The sequence below is a fragment of the Trichechus manatus genome, unplaced genomic scaffold (genome assembly GCF_000243295.1).
Source record: "Trichechus manatus latirostris isolate Lorelei unplaced genomic scaffold, TriManLat1.0 scaffold00018, whole genome shotgun sequence".
NCBI lineage: Eukaryota > Metazoa > Chordata > Mammalia > Sirenia > Trichechidae > Trichechus > Trichechus manatus.
In genome coordinates this window covers 20597245-20611169 of record NW_004443954.1, presented here as the reverse complement: position 1 = coordinate 20611169, position 13925 = coordinate 20597245, and the positions used below count along the sequence as shown (strand labels likewise).

General features: G+C 36.8%; 1 protein-coding gene across 2 annotated transcripts in view; it reads left to right on the top strand.

The window, feature by feature from the left end:
- Positions 1 to 13244, top strand: part of UBXN2B (UBX domain protein 2B) — a 40228-nt gene extending 26984 nt beyond the window's left edge. Inside the window, exons 7-8 of one of the 2 annotated variants that reach the window (XM_023727781.1) lie at positions 519 to 677; positions 8082 to 13244. In XM_023727781.1, coding sequence (XP_023583549.1) covers positions 519 to 677; positions 8082 to 8088 — 166 coding nt within the window. In that variant the 3' untranslated portion in view covers positions 8089 to 13244. Of the gene's footprint in view, positions 1 to 518; positions 4805 to 8081 lie in introns of those variants that run through there. The other variant, XM_004372577.2, reaches the window with a different exon arrangement.
- The last annotated feature ends 681 nt before the right edge of the window (positions 13245 to 13925 follow it).

Sequence of the window (13925 nt, the reverse complement as noted above, 5' to 3'; positions counted from 1 at the left end):
TTGACATTTGCTGTGCTAAGATAATATTTTTATTTGTTTATCGAAGTAAGACCCCTATAAGATACATTTATGATTTTGGTTGAGTGTACTATGTATATGTGAAAGAAATTTTTTTAAAATTATTCTCATGACTTCCACCGGCCATAGTTGAAGACTCACCTTGCCACCAGCTAATCCAAGTTACCAAAGTTTTACTGGGTCATGTGCTGGTAACATAGTTTATAGTCAGAAAATCACTGTCATTGTAATAACATTGTTTACACTTACCTTATACGTAGTTTACCTGAAGATTTCCTGTCTTTTACAGTAAAAGTAAATATAAGGTAAAGGCCAGGTAAAACTTTCCTCATGTTTTAACTTAAGACTAAAATAAGTCTATCCATTGAAATTACCATAAATTAAAGAGTTAGAACACTTTTAAATGAGAGAACTTCATCATTTTTATTATTTAATTTTAACTAAAAGCTTAAATGTTAATAAGGTTCTTGTATCAAATTATTTTTACTTTCTTTATTCAGGATCCTAGATGTCCGAGACTTTATTATACAGTCCCGTCCTGAATTTGCAACTCTTGACTTTATTCTCGTGACTTCATTTCCAAACAAAGAACTAACAGATGAAAGCCTGACACTACAAGAAGCAGATGTTCTTAACACTGTGATACTCCAGCAGCTAAAGTAATCTTGCTCCTGTCCATGCAGCAGCATATAGGAATAAGTAATGTGCCATATTAATAAGGAATTTACTTCCAGCATAAAAACAACCAACTTATTTTTATTACTTTTACAGATAAATTTTGGTTTTATTCTTACTCTGTCTTCCAGCCTTAGTGTAAATGAATCCAAACTAGGGCTAGGTCTTCAGATAAGTAGATTTGAGTTTTTAGTAGGGCTGGCTTATGTTGATAACTTTTAAATATCCAAGCAAACTAATTTATTACATGCTCAGTGTTAATGTAACTATTGTTCATAAAGAAGTAAAAACTCCTTTTTGATAAATGCATTTGATAAAATTTGCACTAAAGTTTCTTGGTGCTGCATCGACCAACAGCCATTAAGAAATCTTTTGATCAAATAAGCTAAATTTGTTTTTCTTTGATTTATATTATAAAGTCTGCATTCTGATTTTGAAATAGTTTGATCATACAATAATTATTTCTCCTATTAAGATTTTATGCATCCTTTTTATTTATTGATTTTAGCTATATTCCTAGCATCAAAATATATAGTTTGACCTTGTATTTTATAGAATTATTGGCATTATAAGCTAGGAACAAAAAGATATAAAGGTCAGCAGTTCTTAAGATATGTTAAGTAGCACTTTAAAGTAGTCTTACAGTCTCTCCAAGAGCCAGCCTTGTTCATATTTATTTGTTCATTCAACACATTTTTATAGGGTACCCACAGTGTATACCACACATGTTCTAAATGGCTCAATCCAGAATGTCCTCCCCTAGTGTGGTTGCAGGAATGTAAATTCCGTCACACAGGCTGGGTCTAAGGAATTACCAGCATAATGCATTTCTTTTGAAGCCAAGTATTTCCTGGCTGAGATGGTCTATATCAGGAATGATAGAAACAGTTTTTCTTTTTCCCAGACACCATTTTATCTTTGGTAACCACTCCTGGTTAGTTTCCTATTGCTGCTGTAATGAATTACCACAAATTTAATGGTTTAAAACAACACAAATTTATTATATTGCAGCTCTTTAGGTTCCAAATCTAATACGGGTTGCACTGGGCTAAAATCAAGGTGTCAGCAGGGCTGCCTTCCTTTCTGGAGACCAGGGAGAATTGTTTCCTTGCCTTTTTCAGCCTCTAGATGTCTCTGGCTTTCCTTGGCTTGTGGTCCTTTCTTCCGTCTTCAGAGCCAGCAACATAACATCTCTCTGCTTCTTCTGTCGTCACATGTCTCTGCGAACAGCTAGGAAAGGTTCTCTGCTTTTAAGGACTCATATTATTAGATGGGGCGCATCTGAATAATCCAGGATAATCTCCCATTTTAAGGTTCCTAGCAGACTTAATGACATCTGTAAAGCCCTTCTTGCCATTCAAGGTAACATATTACAGTTTTTGAAGACTATGACTTGAATATCTTTGGGGAGGTCATTATTCTGCCTACCACAATTGCTTCCTAGCCCCAGAGATTCACATCTGTCTCAAATATATTCACCCCATTCTAAGGTACCCAAAAGTCTCAACCTGTTAGAGCATCAACCCAAAGTTCAGAATCTCTTTTAAATCTCCCCAGCTCAAAAGTCCTGAAGCTCATCATCAAATAAGTTATGGATGGGCCTAACTTTGTGATCAATCCTGGGACGGAATTTCTCTCCTTCTGTACACCTGGGAGACTAGAAAACAAGTTATCTGCTCTCAACTACAGTGGTGGGACAGGCATGCAAAAACAGTTTAGACATTCCCATTCAAAAACGGAGAAAATCAAATGAAAAAAGGAACCCCCAGTCCCAGCAATTTTGAAATCCATCCAAGCAAATTCTGGTAGGTTTCAAGGTCTGGTAATAATCTTCTGTGCTCCTGGCTCCATCCTCTGGCTTTGTGCCATGGTAAGGATCAGCATGAATCTAATCCTCAACACATGGAGATTAATCCATTCCCTACATTCCCACTTCTCCATCCTCATCGCCAGCCACTCCCCATGGCTCGCTCTCTCTCTGACCCTTGCTACCTTGAGCGAGGTCAGAGCTCACAGTTAAAAAGGACACCATATAGGCAGATGCCGGCCATAAGTTTGGGGAGTCCATGCGACACCCCAAGCTTTTGACCTGCTGGCCACAAATTCAGGGCTGGTTTGCCACTACCTGTTCAGGATGCCAGCTGCAAGCTTGGGAGTCCACATGACACACTTATTCTCTGGCCTACTGAGTCCCACTGCCCCTTTGGGTTTGATAATTCACTGGCACAAGACACAAAATTCACAGAGAATATACTCTACAACTACAGATTTATCATAGCCAAAAAGGATGCAAATGAAGAGACATAGGGCAAGGTCTGATAGGGTTCCCAACATAAATCATCCATGTCCCAAGGGACACATTACCCTCCTGAGAGCAGATGTTCTCATCAACCAGGAAGCTCTCTGAGCCTTAGTGTTCAGGGCTTTTATTAACCAGCTCTGCATGATAGGCTAAATCATGCCTCTTGAGGCTGATTGATATCAGTCCCCCAGGTGAGTCTCTTCTGGTCTCACCAGCCCCCACTTGTCAGCACAGATTCTCAGGTGTGGCCTGGAAGTCCCAGACCAAGGCACCTCAGTTACTTGATAGGTTATTTCTCTGGAGCCAAGGAAAAAGGACACCTTACTTAGGATAACTAGGTCGTTTACCCCACAGCTTGTGACTACCCCTTGGAGTCATCCTTCCTTTTCATGAAAGGTAGCACATGTTAGCATCTGAGTGGTTTTATCAACCTGTTTCCTGCTCGTAGAATTTTGGGCCTCCAAAAGTCTTCTCTGGTTTTCTACTCTGTCCTTTTGAGGTTAAGATGGCTCTGTTTCTGCTAGTATAAAATTCTCAAGAGCCTGTAGTTCTCCTGTGTATGTCACAGGGATTCACTCAGTTAGATAAAAGGGTTCTCTAATAATCTTTGCTAGATAGTCCCATCTCATTTTGACTTCTGAGATGGCTGGGGAGGGGATCTATGCATCACACCCTATTCTCTTCAAAAAGCGTCTTGTATGACTGAATACTCTGACCTTTTGATCTTTCTGAGGTATTAACAAAAGATTGTTCAAACATACGATTGGCTTTTACTGTATAACATGCTTTCTTGACAATGAATCGCTTTCTAGTGTCTTTTGCCATTTGTGTAGGCCAAGAGTATCCCAGACCACCAAGTCCTGGTTCCTTTTTAACAGTTCTTCCCTCAGTTTATATATTTCCCTCTTGCTTTTTACTATAATCAGCAAGAAGAAACCTTCATTTTGTTTGGAAATCATCTTAATTAGACACCCAACTTCATTGCTTACAATTTCTGCTTTCCACATAACTGCAGGGCACAATTCAGCTATGCTTTCTGCTACTGTGTTACAAGGATTCCCTTTCCTCCAGTGCCTAATAACAAGTTCCTCATTTCCTTCTGAGCCCTCAACAGCAGTACCTTTAATGTCCGTATTTCTACTAACGGTCTGTTCACAATGATACAGATTTTCTCTACCGTGCTGCTCACATTCTCCTGAGTTCTCACTAGCAGAGTTATTATCCGTATTTCTACTAACAGTCTATTCAAGACAATCCTGGCTTTTTCTGTCATTCTCTTCAAAATTCTTTCAGCCTCTGTTGACTGCCAAATTCCAAAGCCACTTCTTCATTTTTCGGTATTTGTTGGAGCAGCACCGTTTCCTGTATCTAGAAAGGCCTGCAACTTCAGCATTCTAATAGGAGACTTGGAATTCATGTTTCTCTGCAGCACTGGTTATTTCAAAGAGGTGAATTTACCTGTGCTGAGGTTTTAATACTGGGAGTGCTACCACAACTACCATGCCATAGAAGTGGTAAGCTCCCCACTGCAGGAAAACTGTTTCTCAATGTCTTAACACAGAAGAAGATCAATCCTCAGTCTTCCCTTCAGGAGTATGTGAAGTCTTCCTCCTTCCCATTTACTGAAAAATAATATATAGATAATAGCCCCAGTACAGAAAGACTACTAGCAAGAAACTACATTTTCCCAGGAACAAAATCATCTTCCTGAAGAAATGATTTATTGAAAGAAATGAACATTTTAGATAAAAAGGCACTGCTCTGTTTTGGATTAACCAAACAGAAAAAAAAAAAAAAATTAACCAAACCCTGTCAAATTGTTTGAAATTTTACTCTTGTAGTTTTAGTTCATCAGTTAGGTGGAGTACCTGTAGATGCACATACAAAAACAGCTGCCACTTTTGTATATGACAGTCGTCCAAAATGTAGAGACGTGCACGAGGAGAGAGAAATAAACATCCGGGAGGAAGGAACCAGGCTTTCACACGTACTGCATAGTGGTTTTGCTTCATTGAGAGTCATTTTCTGAATTCTTTTTACTGCTGCAGTGTATGTCATTTTTAAATTTTGCAATGATTTCCAAAAATATTATGTCACAATGAGCAGTTAGACAATGTGTGATGTCAGTCATTTTGCATAATTATGTAATCAAAACATTTGAAATATGCACCTTACCAATAAACAGTGTTTTCCCTGAAACACGTTGAAAATATTTGTCAAAATTTCCTTGATTTGTAGTTTTATTTGAATGGCTGAATTGACCATTTTGAACATGAGTAACATTTCCTGTGGTGTAATTTCCTGTGGTGTCTCTTTCTGAGGGGCAGGAAAGGAACCAAGCTGTAGCTATGTTATCTCAGTGTTTCTGTTTTCTTAAACAAACAAACCCATTGCTGTCAAGTTGATTCCAACTCGTAGCAACCCTATAGGACAGAGTAGAACTGCCCCATAGAGTTCTACTGTGGAGTGGCTGGTGGATTTGAACTGCCGACCATTTGGTTAGCAGCCAAGGTCTTAACCACTGCATCACCAGGGCTCTGTTTTCTTACTCCCCCAAAGTAAAAATGTACAGGTGTTCCTTCATTTTTACCACAGTAGATTCCTGAAAACCTTGTTACAACTTGTGTTGTTAATAAATGGATCATGTTTTCCCCATTAGGGTTTGTGTCCCCGATCAGTGATGAAAATTAACATGTAATATGTATGGCTAACATTATTCTAAAGGCTAAGAGAGAGTTTCTGTAATCCTCTTTACAACTTTTAGTTTAAAGCATGTTCTAACTCCAATTAAATGGTTTATAAAAGGAACCCCAATGTGTATGTATAACAATGTTTTATGTGTGTATTTCTGTATAACATAAAAATGGCATATGTGAGCTAGAACTAATATGCTATCTTGATCCACTTAGCTTACAATTTTGCCTCTTTAGAATTTATAGCTATAACCTAGATCTCTTAAAAGAAGTAACTAGCTCTCTCAGAAAGTTTGAACTTGATAGCTGCTTTCTTTGTAGATGTTTTTCTATGAAGCAGAGACATTTAGAATCATTCTAGGGATTTGTAACCTTAAAACTTCCTGAGTGCTTTGTTAGCACAATTACCAGTGCGGCTACTGGAGTGAATGTCACTGGGAAAGGCCACTAGTAAGTCACTGCTCTGCTGATTTGTATCACAAGTACTTGCTTTTTTTGGAGGGCCAGATAAGTAATTACCAACTTATTAGCATGGACTTACAAGCATCACATGTAATTACCAACAAAATAATTTTTTTACATTGGGTTATCAGTGAATGGAAGTATATGTGTTAATTAGAAAACATAAAAAGAAGTTAAAGGTGTGAGGGAGCTGGATCCTCCCCCCCACCCCCATAAAATTTAAAATTACCTTTTCTGTCCTTACTCTGCCTTACTCAGTTTACATTGGCTTGGTAGTACTGTTTAAAATAGTGTACAGTTAATGTAGATTTCCTGCTCGAACCCCTGCTGAGAATTTGCATGTCTAACAAGTTCCCAGGTGACGCTAATACTGCTGGTTAGGGACCAATTCTGAGAACCACTAGTAGAGCAGTGGCTCTCAAAATTTATTACACTTCAGAATTACCTGGGGATCTTGTTAAAATGTAGATGCCGATTCGGTGTATCTGCGGTGGAAATGCAAATTCTCAGCAGAGGTTCAAATTGGAAGGAACCAGCCCGACTTCAACATAATCATACTTAAGACAATGACTTTCCTCAGTTTAATTTTGGGGATAGAAATATTTAAAATGAGCATATGGCCTTTTTATTTTATGCTTTTGCATTGATTGTGTGTGTGCGCCTTATTTACATAGTGTGCCTTTCAGTGTATGTTTTAAAGCATTGTTAACTATGATAAGGTCCTATGCTTGTAGTTTCCGTATTTAACATTTTCCTCATTTTATTTTTCACTTTTGTGTTTGTGGAAAAGGTTTGTTACTTCTAATGTTAACAGGTTTTATCATTTTCATCCCAGGATCAAGAATGATAAAAATTAAAATTTTTAGTTTCACGTAAGAATGTATGTTGATTAAAAAGTAATAACTAGAAATAGTACAGATATTCAGAATCAGTAAGCCTGAAAGTGAATACAAGCAGTGCCTGCTCCCAGTGGCTTGGGGTTTTTAACTGGGCCTGGCTGCTTCTTTTGAGCACAAGAGGTAGTAGGAGGAAGTAACCTCTTACAGAAAGAAATGTTCATCCTTTCTACAAATCGGAGTCAAATTAAACATTCCATTCCATTATCTCTTTTCCTTGGTGGTGGGGTGAGGTGGTCATTTTTATTAATGTTATAAAATTATATGCATATGCCATGTGTTATATAAGCATATTATAAAACAGGATAGTAGCATAAAGGCTAGGATATTTTCCCCTCCTTAAAAGCCTATTAGAATTGTTTGCTTTATAATGTGAGTAGATGTTGGTTAGTGTTTGAAATATTGTGTACGTAGGTATTCTGTGGCAGCTTTAATTTTACATACATTAATATTAAGCATGTATGTAATTCATTTGCAATAAGAGGCACATATCTTAGAGATAACCACTGGGGTTTAACATTTATTGAGGGCCTGCCAGGAGCAGAGTCCTGTGTTTGGCAGGCAGCGTGTTACTTATGGTAAATGTTACTCTGGTTACAGCTTGGCATTCTGACTTCAGCAATTTCTGACCTCTGTAATTTCTTCAGAGTGGCCTTCCCTGGCCCTTCAGTCTAAAATCATCCCTTTGTTTCTCTCAATCTATTACTCTATTTACCGTAGCATTAGCCATACCTAGTATTTTCTTGTCCATTTGTTTAACTTTGGTCTCTGACTGCTAACACTGTCCATTCCTGTTCCCTCAGACACAGAACGTGAGTTCCACAAGAGCAGGGACTTTGTCTTGACTGCTGTTGTACCCTAGAGCCTACGTTATCTTACACATAGGAGTCGTTTGATAAATGTTTCATAATAAATCAGTGAATGGAACCCTCTGGACATTGAAATATATAAGCATTAATGTTTTAAGAATGAGAGATGAAGAATGGTGCCAACAGTTTATACTGGTTATTGAAAACATTTTTACATTTGGTTTAGGTTTTAAAGGAAGGAAAAAAAAAAGATGTTCTAGAAGAAGTGGCATCCTTTGATTTCTGGAAATGAAGCCACCTGGTCAGTTGCCCTTGGTAGAATTGGGATTAAGAGAACTAAGGAATGTGCTTTTGAGGAACTAACACTGTATGTAATACCTGCGATTTTCTGCATCCCAGTAGTAAATGTCATTCTAGAAGATTACAGATAAGAAAGAAGATGGCTCTGTGAAGACGTGGTGGAAACCTGTTAAGTAACTCTGAGTATTTAGACACAACCAAAGGTATGCTAACCACTTGTCGTGTAATCTGGTTGCTTATAGTATAATTTTTCTTAGAGATTTTATCCTTATATATAAGAGTTAAAATGTTGCTAGCCAGAATAATAGCTGTCATTTAGTTCCATTTTATTTCTTTTGCGTAATTTATTTAACATTTTTAGCCGTTAATGCTTCATTTTAGCATGTAAAACCTCATCATCATGTATTTACTTTACTGGTGATATTCCCAAAATATGAAAGTATAGTTAATGAAATTTAATCACAGTAATTTAGGAACATGCTAAAATAATATGTGATAACTTTCTCTAACTGAAAAATTATAGAAAATTGGGTGATGCTAGAGACTTTAATCACATCACTCATGCTTCTGAACTCAGACCAGTTTGAGGAACAGTTGACTTTGGCTACTCTCAGTTTGGCTGAGTTATAAAGAAAATTCTCCTTGTCATATGTATTGTTCTTGTTCTCTAAGTTAACTCTATTACCCAATCTTCCACGCAAACAAATAAGGCAAAAGTGACCGGAGTTACAGATTTCCAAATATCCTTTATAAACAGACAAGGCTTTCTGCAAACATGTATGAGTTTCAGTGTTGTTAGAATTATTTTCCAGAAAGAAAAAGATGTTATAAAACTCTTAATTTTGATAATCCTTACTAGTACCCTATCATGTATGGTAAAATACTAAGCCAGTACTTATAAAATTCCATAGTCTCTCTTGTTGTTTGACTTATTATAAATACAAATCTTAAATATATGTAACATTTAAAATGGCACTAAAGCTTATAAGTATAAGCAATCAGGAGTTCTCTATATACAGTCCTAGAAATAGGAAATTACTTTTAACGCAGGCATCTGAATCCTTTTGTTTTAGATGTAATAAAAATAGCAGAGTCTAGATCTAAGTACACTTCTATGCGTCAGTGAATGCATGGCATATATTAATTTAACTTCCTCAGATGCAGAGGCCCAAAGCACAAAAACTATCTTTTTTCTCTACATTAATTTAAAAAAAAGGGGCTCTATCTTAATTTAATCTGTTAATAGTGAAATTATAAAAGATGTTTGAATTTCTAGAAGTTTTGAAATTTCTGACATTAAGTTTTAATTTCATACCTGCAAATAGTTCCCCTCATTCCACTTTATGAATGGACTTCTAATCAAGGCTTAATAGGCTTTACTTAAATAATTGCCTTTAAGTGTATGCAAAAACATGTTTATTTATTTCTTCATTATTCTTCCTGCCATAAACAACAGTGCTTACTTTTAATAGTAATATAGATACCAGAATATCTAAAAATTGGTGCACTATATGTTTGTGTTGGGGAAGGAGTAGTAGTGGTTGTGGTGGTTTGTTCTGTTCCTGTACCTCCAGCCAATGCTTAAACTTTCACTTCCAGTCTTAATTCTCCTGCCTTTGTCCTCTCAGTTTTTCTTTTCTTTGCTCTCCATATACTTGTCAATATTACTTCCAAAACTTTCTGACTCTTTGGGAGCTTCCCTGGAGACAATAAGTTCTCTGTCCTAAATTGTTGAGGGAGAAGAGCCAGGTGTGGACAGAACCTTGCCAAAGGCAGGGGTGGGAGTGCGGAAAGATTAGGTCAGATGACTATCACTATGAGGGTTGGAAGAGCAAAGCTGCAGTAACACAGGCATGTTTTTAATCAAGAACATCTTTACATATAAAGGTACATTAGAATTGTTGCTAATTCCACTACCAAATGAAATATTTGTTTTTGAGTGATTTACTACAGAGTTCCTTTAAGTGAATTCCGAATGATTTGATTACAAAAAGTAGTTTACATTCAACATTTTAGGTGATCTAATTTGTAAATGGAGGTACATTTTTAAATACTAACAACTGAAAATCCTTTATAAACATAAATCCTGAAATATGATATCACTTTGAATTTTTTTTAGCTTTTTTCCCCCTCTACATTATTTCATATGGACTTCACTCTTAAGAAGGAGCCCTGGTGGTGCAGTGGTTAAAGCACTTGGCTGCTAGCCTAAAGATTGGCAGTTCAAACCCACCGGCTGCTCCACGGAAGAAAGATGTGGCACTCTGCTTCTGTAAAAATTTATAGCCTTGGAAACTCCATGGACACAATAGGACAAGTTCTGTTCTGTGCTATAGAGTCACTATGAGTTAGAATCCACTCAACAGCCCTGGGTTTGTTTTTGATCACTCTTAAGAACCCTGAGGGAGAAACAGAATAAATTATCTTCAGGTGAAAAAAAGACTTGCAAAGAATCACATTGTGAATAGTGATAAAGTCAATGACTCCACTCTTGGTGTAGTTCTGTTTCCATTTTTCAGTGTCTGCTCAGTAAATATGATAAGTATTCAGCATATTAAGTAATTTTCTAAAGGATATTCAGCAAATTTGGTAATTCTTAAGTTCACCACCAAAAAAGCATTTTCAGCTGAAACGTTAATTTATGAAGATTTTGTAACTTTGGTTTCTATTTAATTCTTATGGGAAGGGCTCTTAATGCATTTCAGTGTTTTCTTATGTTTTTCCTCAGTGTTTGCTGTTTTTCTGTTTTGTTTTTTAACCTACTCTAGTATCTTTATTACATCAAGACTGATGTGGCAGAGAAAGCAGGTTGTTTGAAAGGCTCTAACTCTAATTCTGTGAGAATATTATGTCTGTTTAAAAAAACTGGAGATATGAATTTAAAATCTTTTTTAAAATTGATCTAGTGCATGAATCTGGTATACTTATTTAACTACAGGTGAGAAAATCTTAAAAGCCAAAATATAGTAAACCAGTAAGAAATCTGAAAAGTTCTTAATGCGGGTTTAAAAAAATGTTATATATTGAGATTTCTGGGAAGTTGGCAGTGCGAGGAGGTCTAAGATCCCCACCCTCCTACACAAGAAAAGCAACTAGGAATCTGTAATCTCAACTCTGGAAAACTCTGAAAATTAAGCAGAGAAAGAATTGCAGCAATGAACTGTACACTGAAATAAGAAAAAGATGTCTTTTAAACAATAAGAAAACTCTTTTTGCTGTCCCTGCCCCTTTTCTTCTCAGCATGGCAGCTGAGTGGCTGCAGTGGAGGTGGACCATGGCTCACATTCTCAAAAAGGGGGCCTGATTTCTGGCTTTGGAGTGATTTGGGCAGACTTGGCTGCAGAACTGTTTAGTATATCTGTTCTGATTTGTCTAGGAGGTGCCTGAAGGACTGACGTTTTGGTCTCACCTGAGTCAGAGCTCACACAGGGCAGGGGAGGGAGCAGTGAGCAGTGACTGAAGACTGTGTAACTACTTGAGAGTTTCTTGCATAATTTAATGCTTTCAAAAGCACTATGTATCTGGGGAAATTGAGAAAGCCACATGCATGCTCAGAGCTAACATTGTAATTTCTAATGTCTCAAATTAAACAACAACAACAAAAAATCACAGGACATACAGAGAAATTGAAAATGATGGACTATTCAAAAGAACAAGACAGAGGGAGAGAAATTGTCTCTGTGGAAGCCTGGATAATAAACAAATTAGAAGACTTTAAAAAGTACAGTATTAAACATGTTCAAAGAACTCAAGGATATCAAGAAGATGATACATGAACAAAACAAGAATATCAATAAGGAGATAGACACTATAAAAGAGAACCAAACAATTAGTGGAGCTAAAAAATACAGTAACTGAAATGAAAAAAAAATGGAAGGGTTCAACAGCAGATATGACCTGGCAGAAGAATTAGTGAACTAGAGAATAAGGCAATCAAAATATTGACTCTGAAGAGCAAAAAGGAAAAAAAATAAAAAAGCTGAGCAAAGGCTAAGGGAATTGTAGGACATTATCAAGCAAACTAACATATACATCATGGGAATCACAGAAGGACAAGAAAGAGAAAGGGACAGAAAAAATATTTGAAGAAATAATGGCAGACATTTTCCCAAATTTGATGAAGGACATGAATCTACAAATCTAAGAAACTCAAACTCCAAGCAAGGTAAACCCAAAGAGATCCAAACCAAGACACATAATCAAACTCTCAAAAACCAAAGATTAAACACTCCTGAAAGAGCAAGAGAGAAGCTAATTATCACATACAAGCGATCCTCAGTAAGATTAAGTGTCAATTTCCCCTCAGAAGCTTTGGAGGCAGAAGGCAGTGGAATGATAATATTTAAAGTGCTAAAATAAAAGAACTATCAACCAGTAGTTCTATAAACAACTAGACCTAACATGCATAGAAGCCAATTCTCAAGTTCATATAAATTTGCAAGGAGCCCCAAATAGCAAAAACAATCTTGAAAAAGAACAAAGTAGATGGACTCACTCTTCTGCTTTCAAAATGTACTGTAAAGCTACAGTAATGAAAATAGTGTGTTTCTGACACAAGAATAAACATAGAGCAATGGAATAGAATTGAGAGTCCAGAAATAAACCCATACATCTATGGTCAATTGATTTTTATACAATGGTGATAAGTCCATTCAGTGGGGAAGAGAATAGTCTCTTCAACAAATGGTACTGAGACTAGATCTCCCCATGCAAAAGAATGACGCTGAACCCATACCTCATATCATATGTGAAAATTAACTAAAAAAATCAATGAAGGACCTGAATGTAAGAACTAAAACCATAAAACTCTTAGAACAAAATGTAGATGTAATGCTTAGGAACCTAATTTTTGACAATAGATTCTTAGATATGATACCAAAAGCTCAAGTAACAAAAGACAAAATAGATCAATTGGATCTCAAAAATGTTTGTATATCAAAGGACTTTGTCAAAAAAGTGAGACAGAATGGGAGAAAATATTTGGGAACCACGTATCTGATAAGGATTAAATATCTGTTATAGATCGAATTATGTCCCCCTAAAATGTGTCAACTTGGCTAGGACATGATTCCCAGGATTATGTGGTTGTCCACCATTTTGTGATCTGATGTAATTTTCCTGTGTGTTGTAAATCCGAACCTCTATTACGTTAATGAGGCAGGATTAGAGGCAATTATGTTAATGAGGCAGGTCTTTATCTGCAGGATTAGGTTGTGTCTTGAGTCAGTCTCCTTTAAGATGTAAAAGAGAATCAAGCCGCAATGGGGGGGGGGGGACTCATGCCTTCAAGAAAGAAGCACTGGAAGTGGAGCATGTCCTTTGAACCCAGGTCCTGGCACTGAGAAGCTCCTAGACCATGAGAAGACTGATGACAAGGACCTTCCCCCTAGAACCGACAGAGAGAGAAAGCATTCCCCGGGAGCTGGTGCCCTGAATTCAGACTTCTAGCCTTCTAGACTGTGAGAGGATAAATTTCTGTTTGTTAAAGCCATTCACTTGTGGTATTTCTGTTATAGCAGCACTAGATAACTTAAGACAATATCCAGGATCTATAAAGAACTACAGCTCAGCAAAAAGACACACAACCTTCTTTAAAAATGGTCAAAGGACTTGAATAAGACATTTCTCCAAAGAAGAAATACAAATGGCCAACAAGCATATGAAAAGATGCTTAACATCCTTAGCCATTAGGGAAATGCAATGAGATGCCACTTCATCTGCACTAGGCTGGCTATTATCAGAAAATAACAAGTGTTGGCAAGGATGTGAA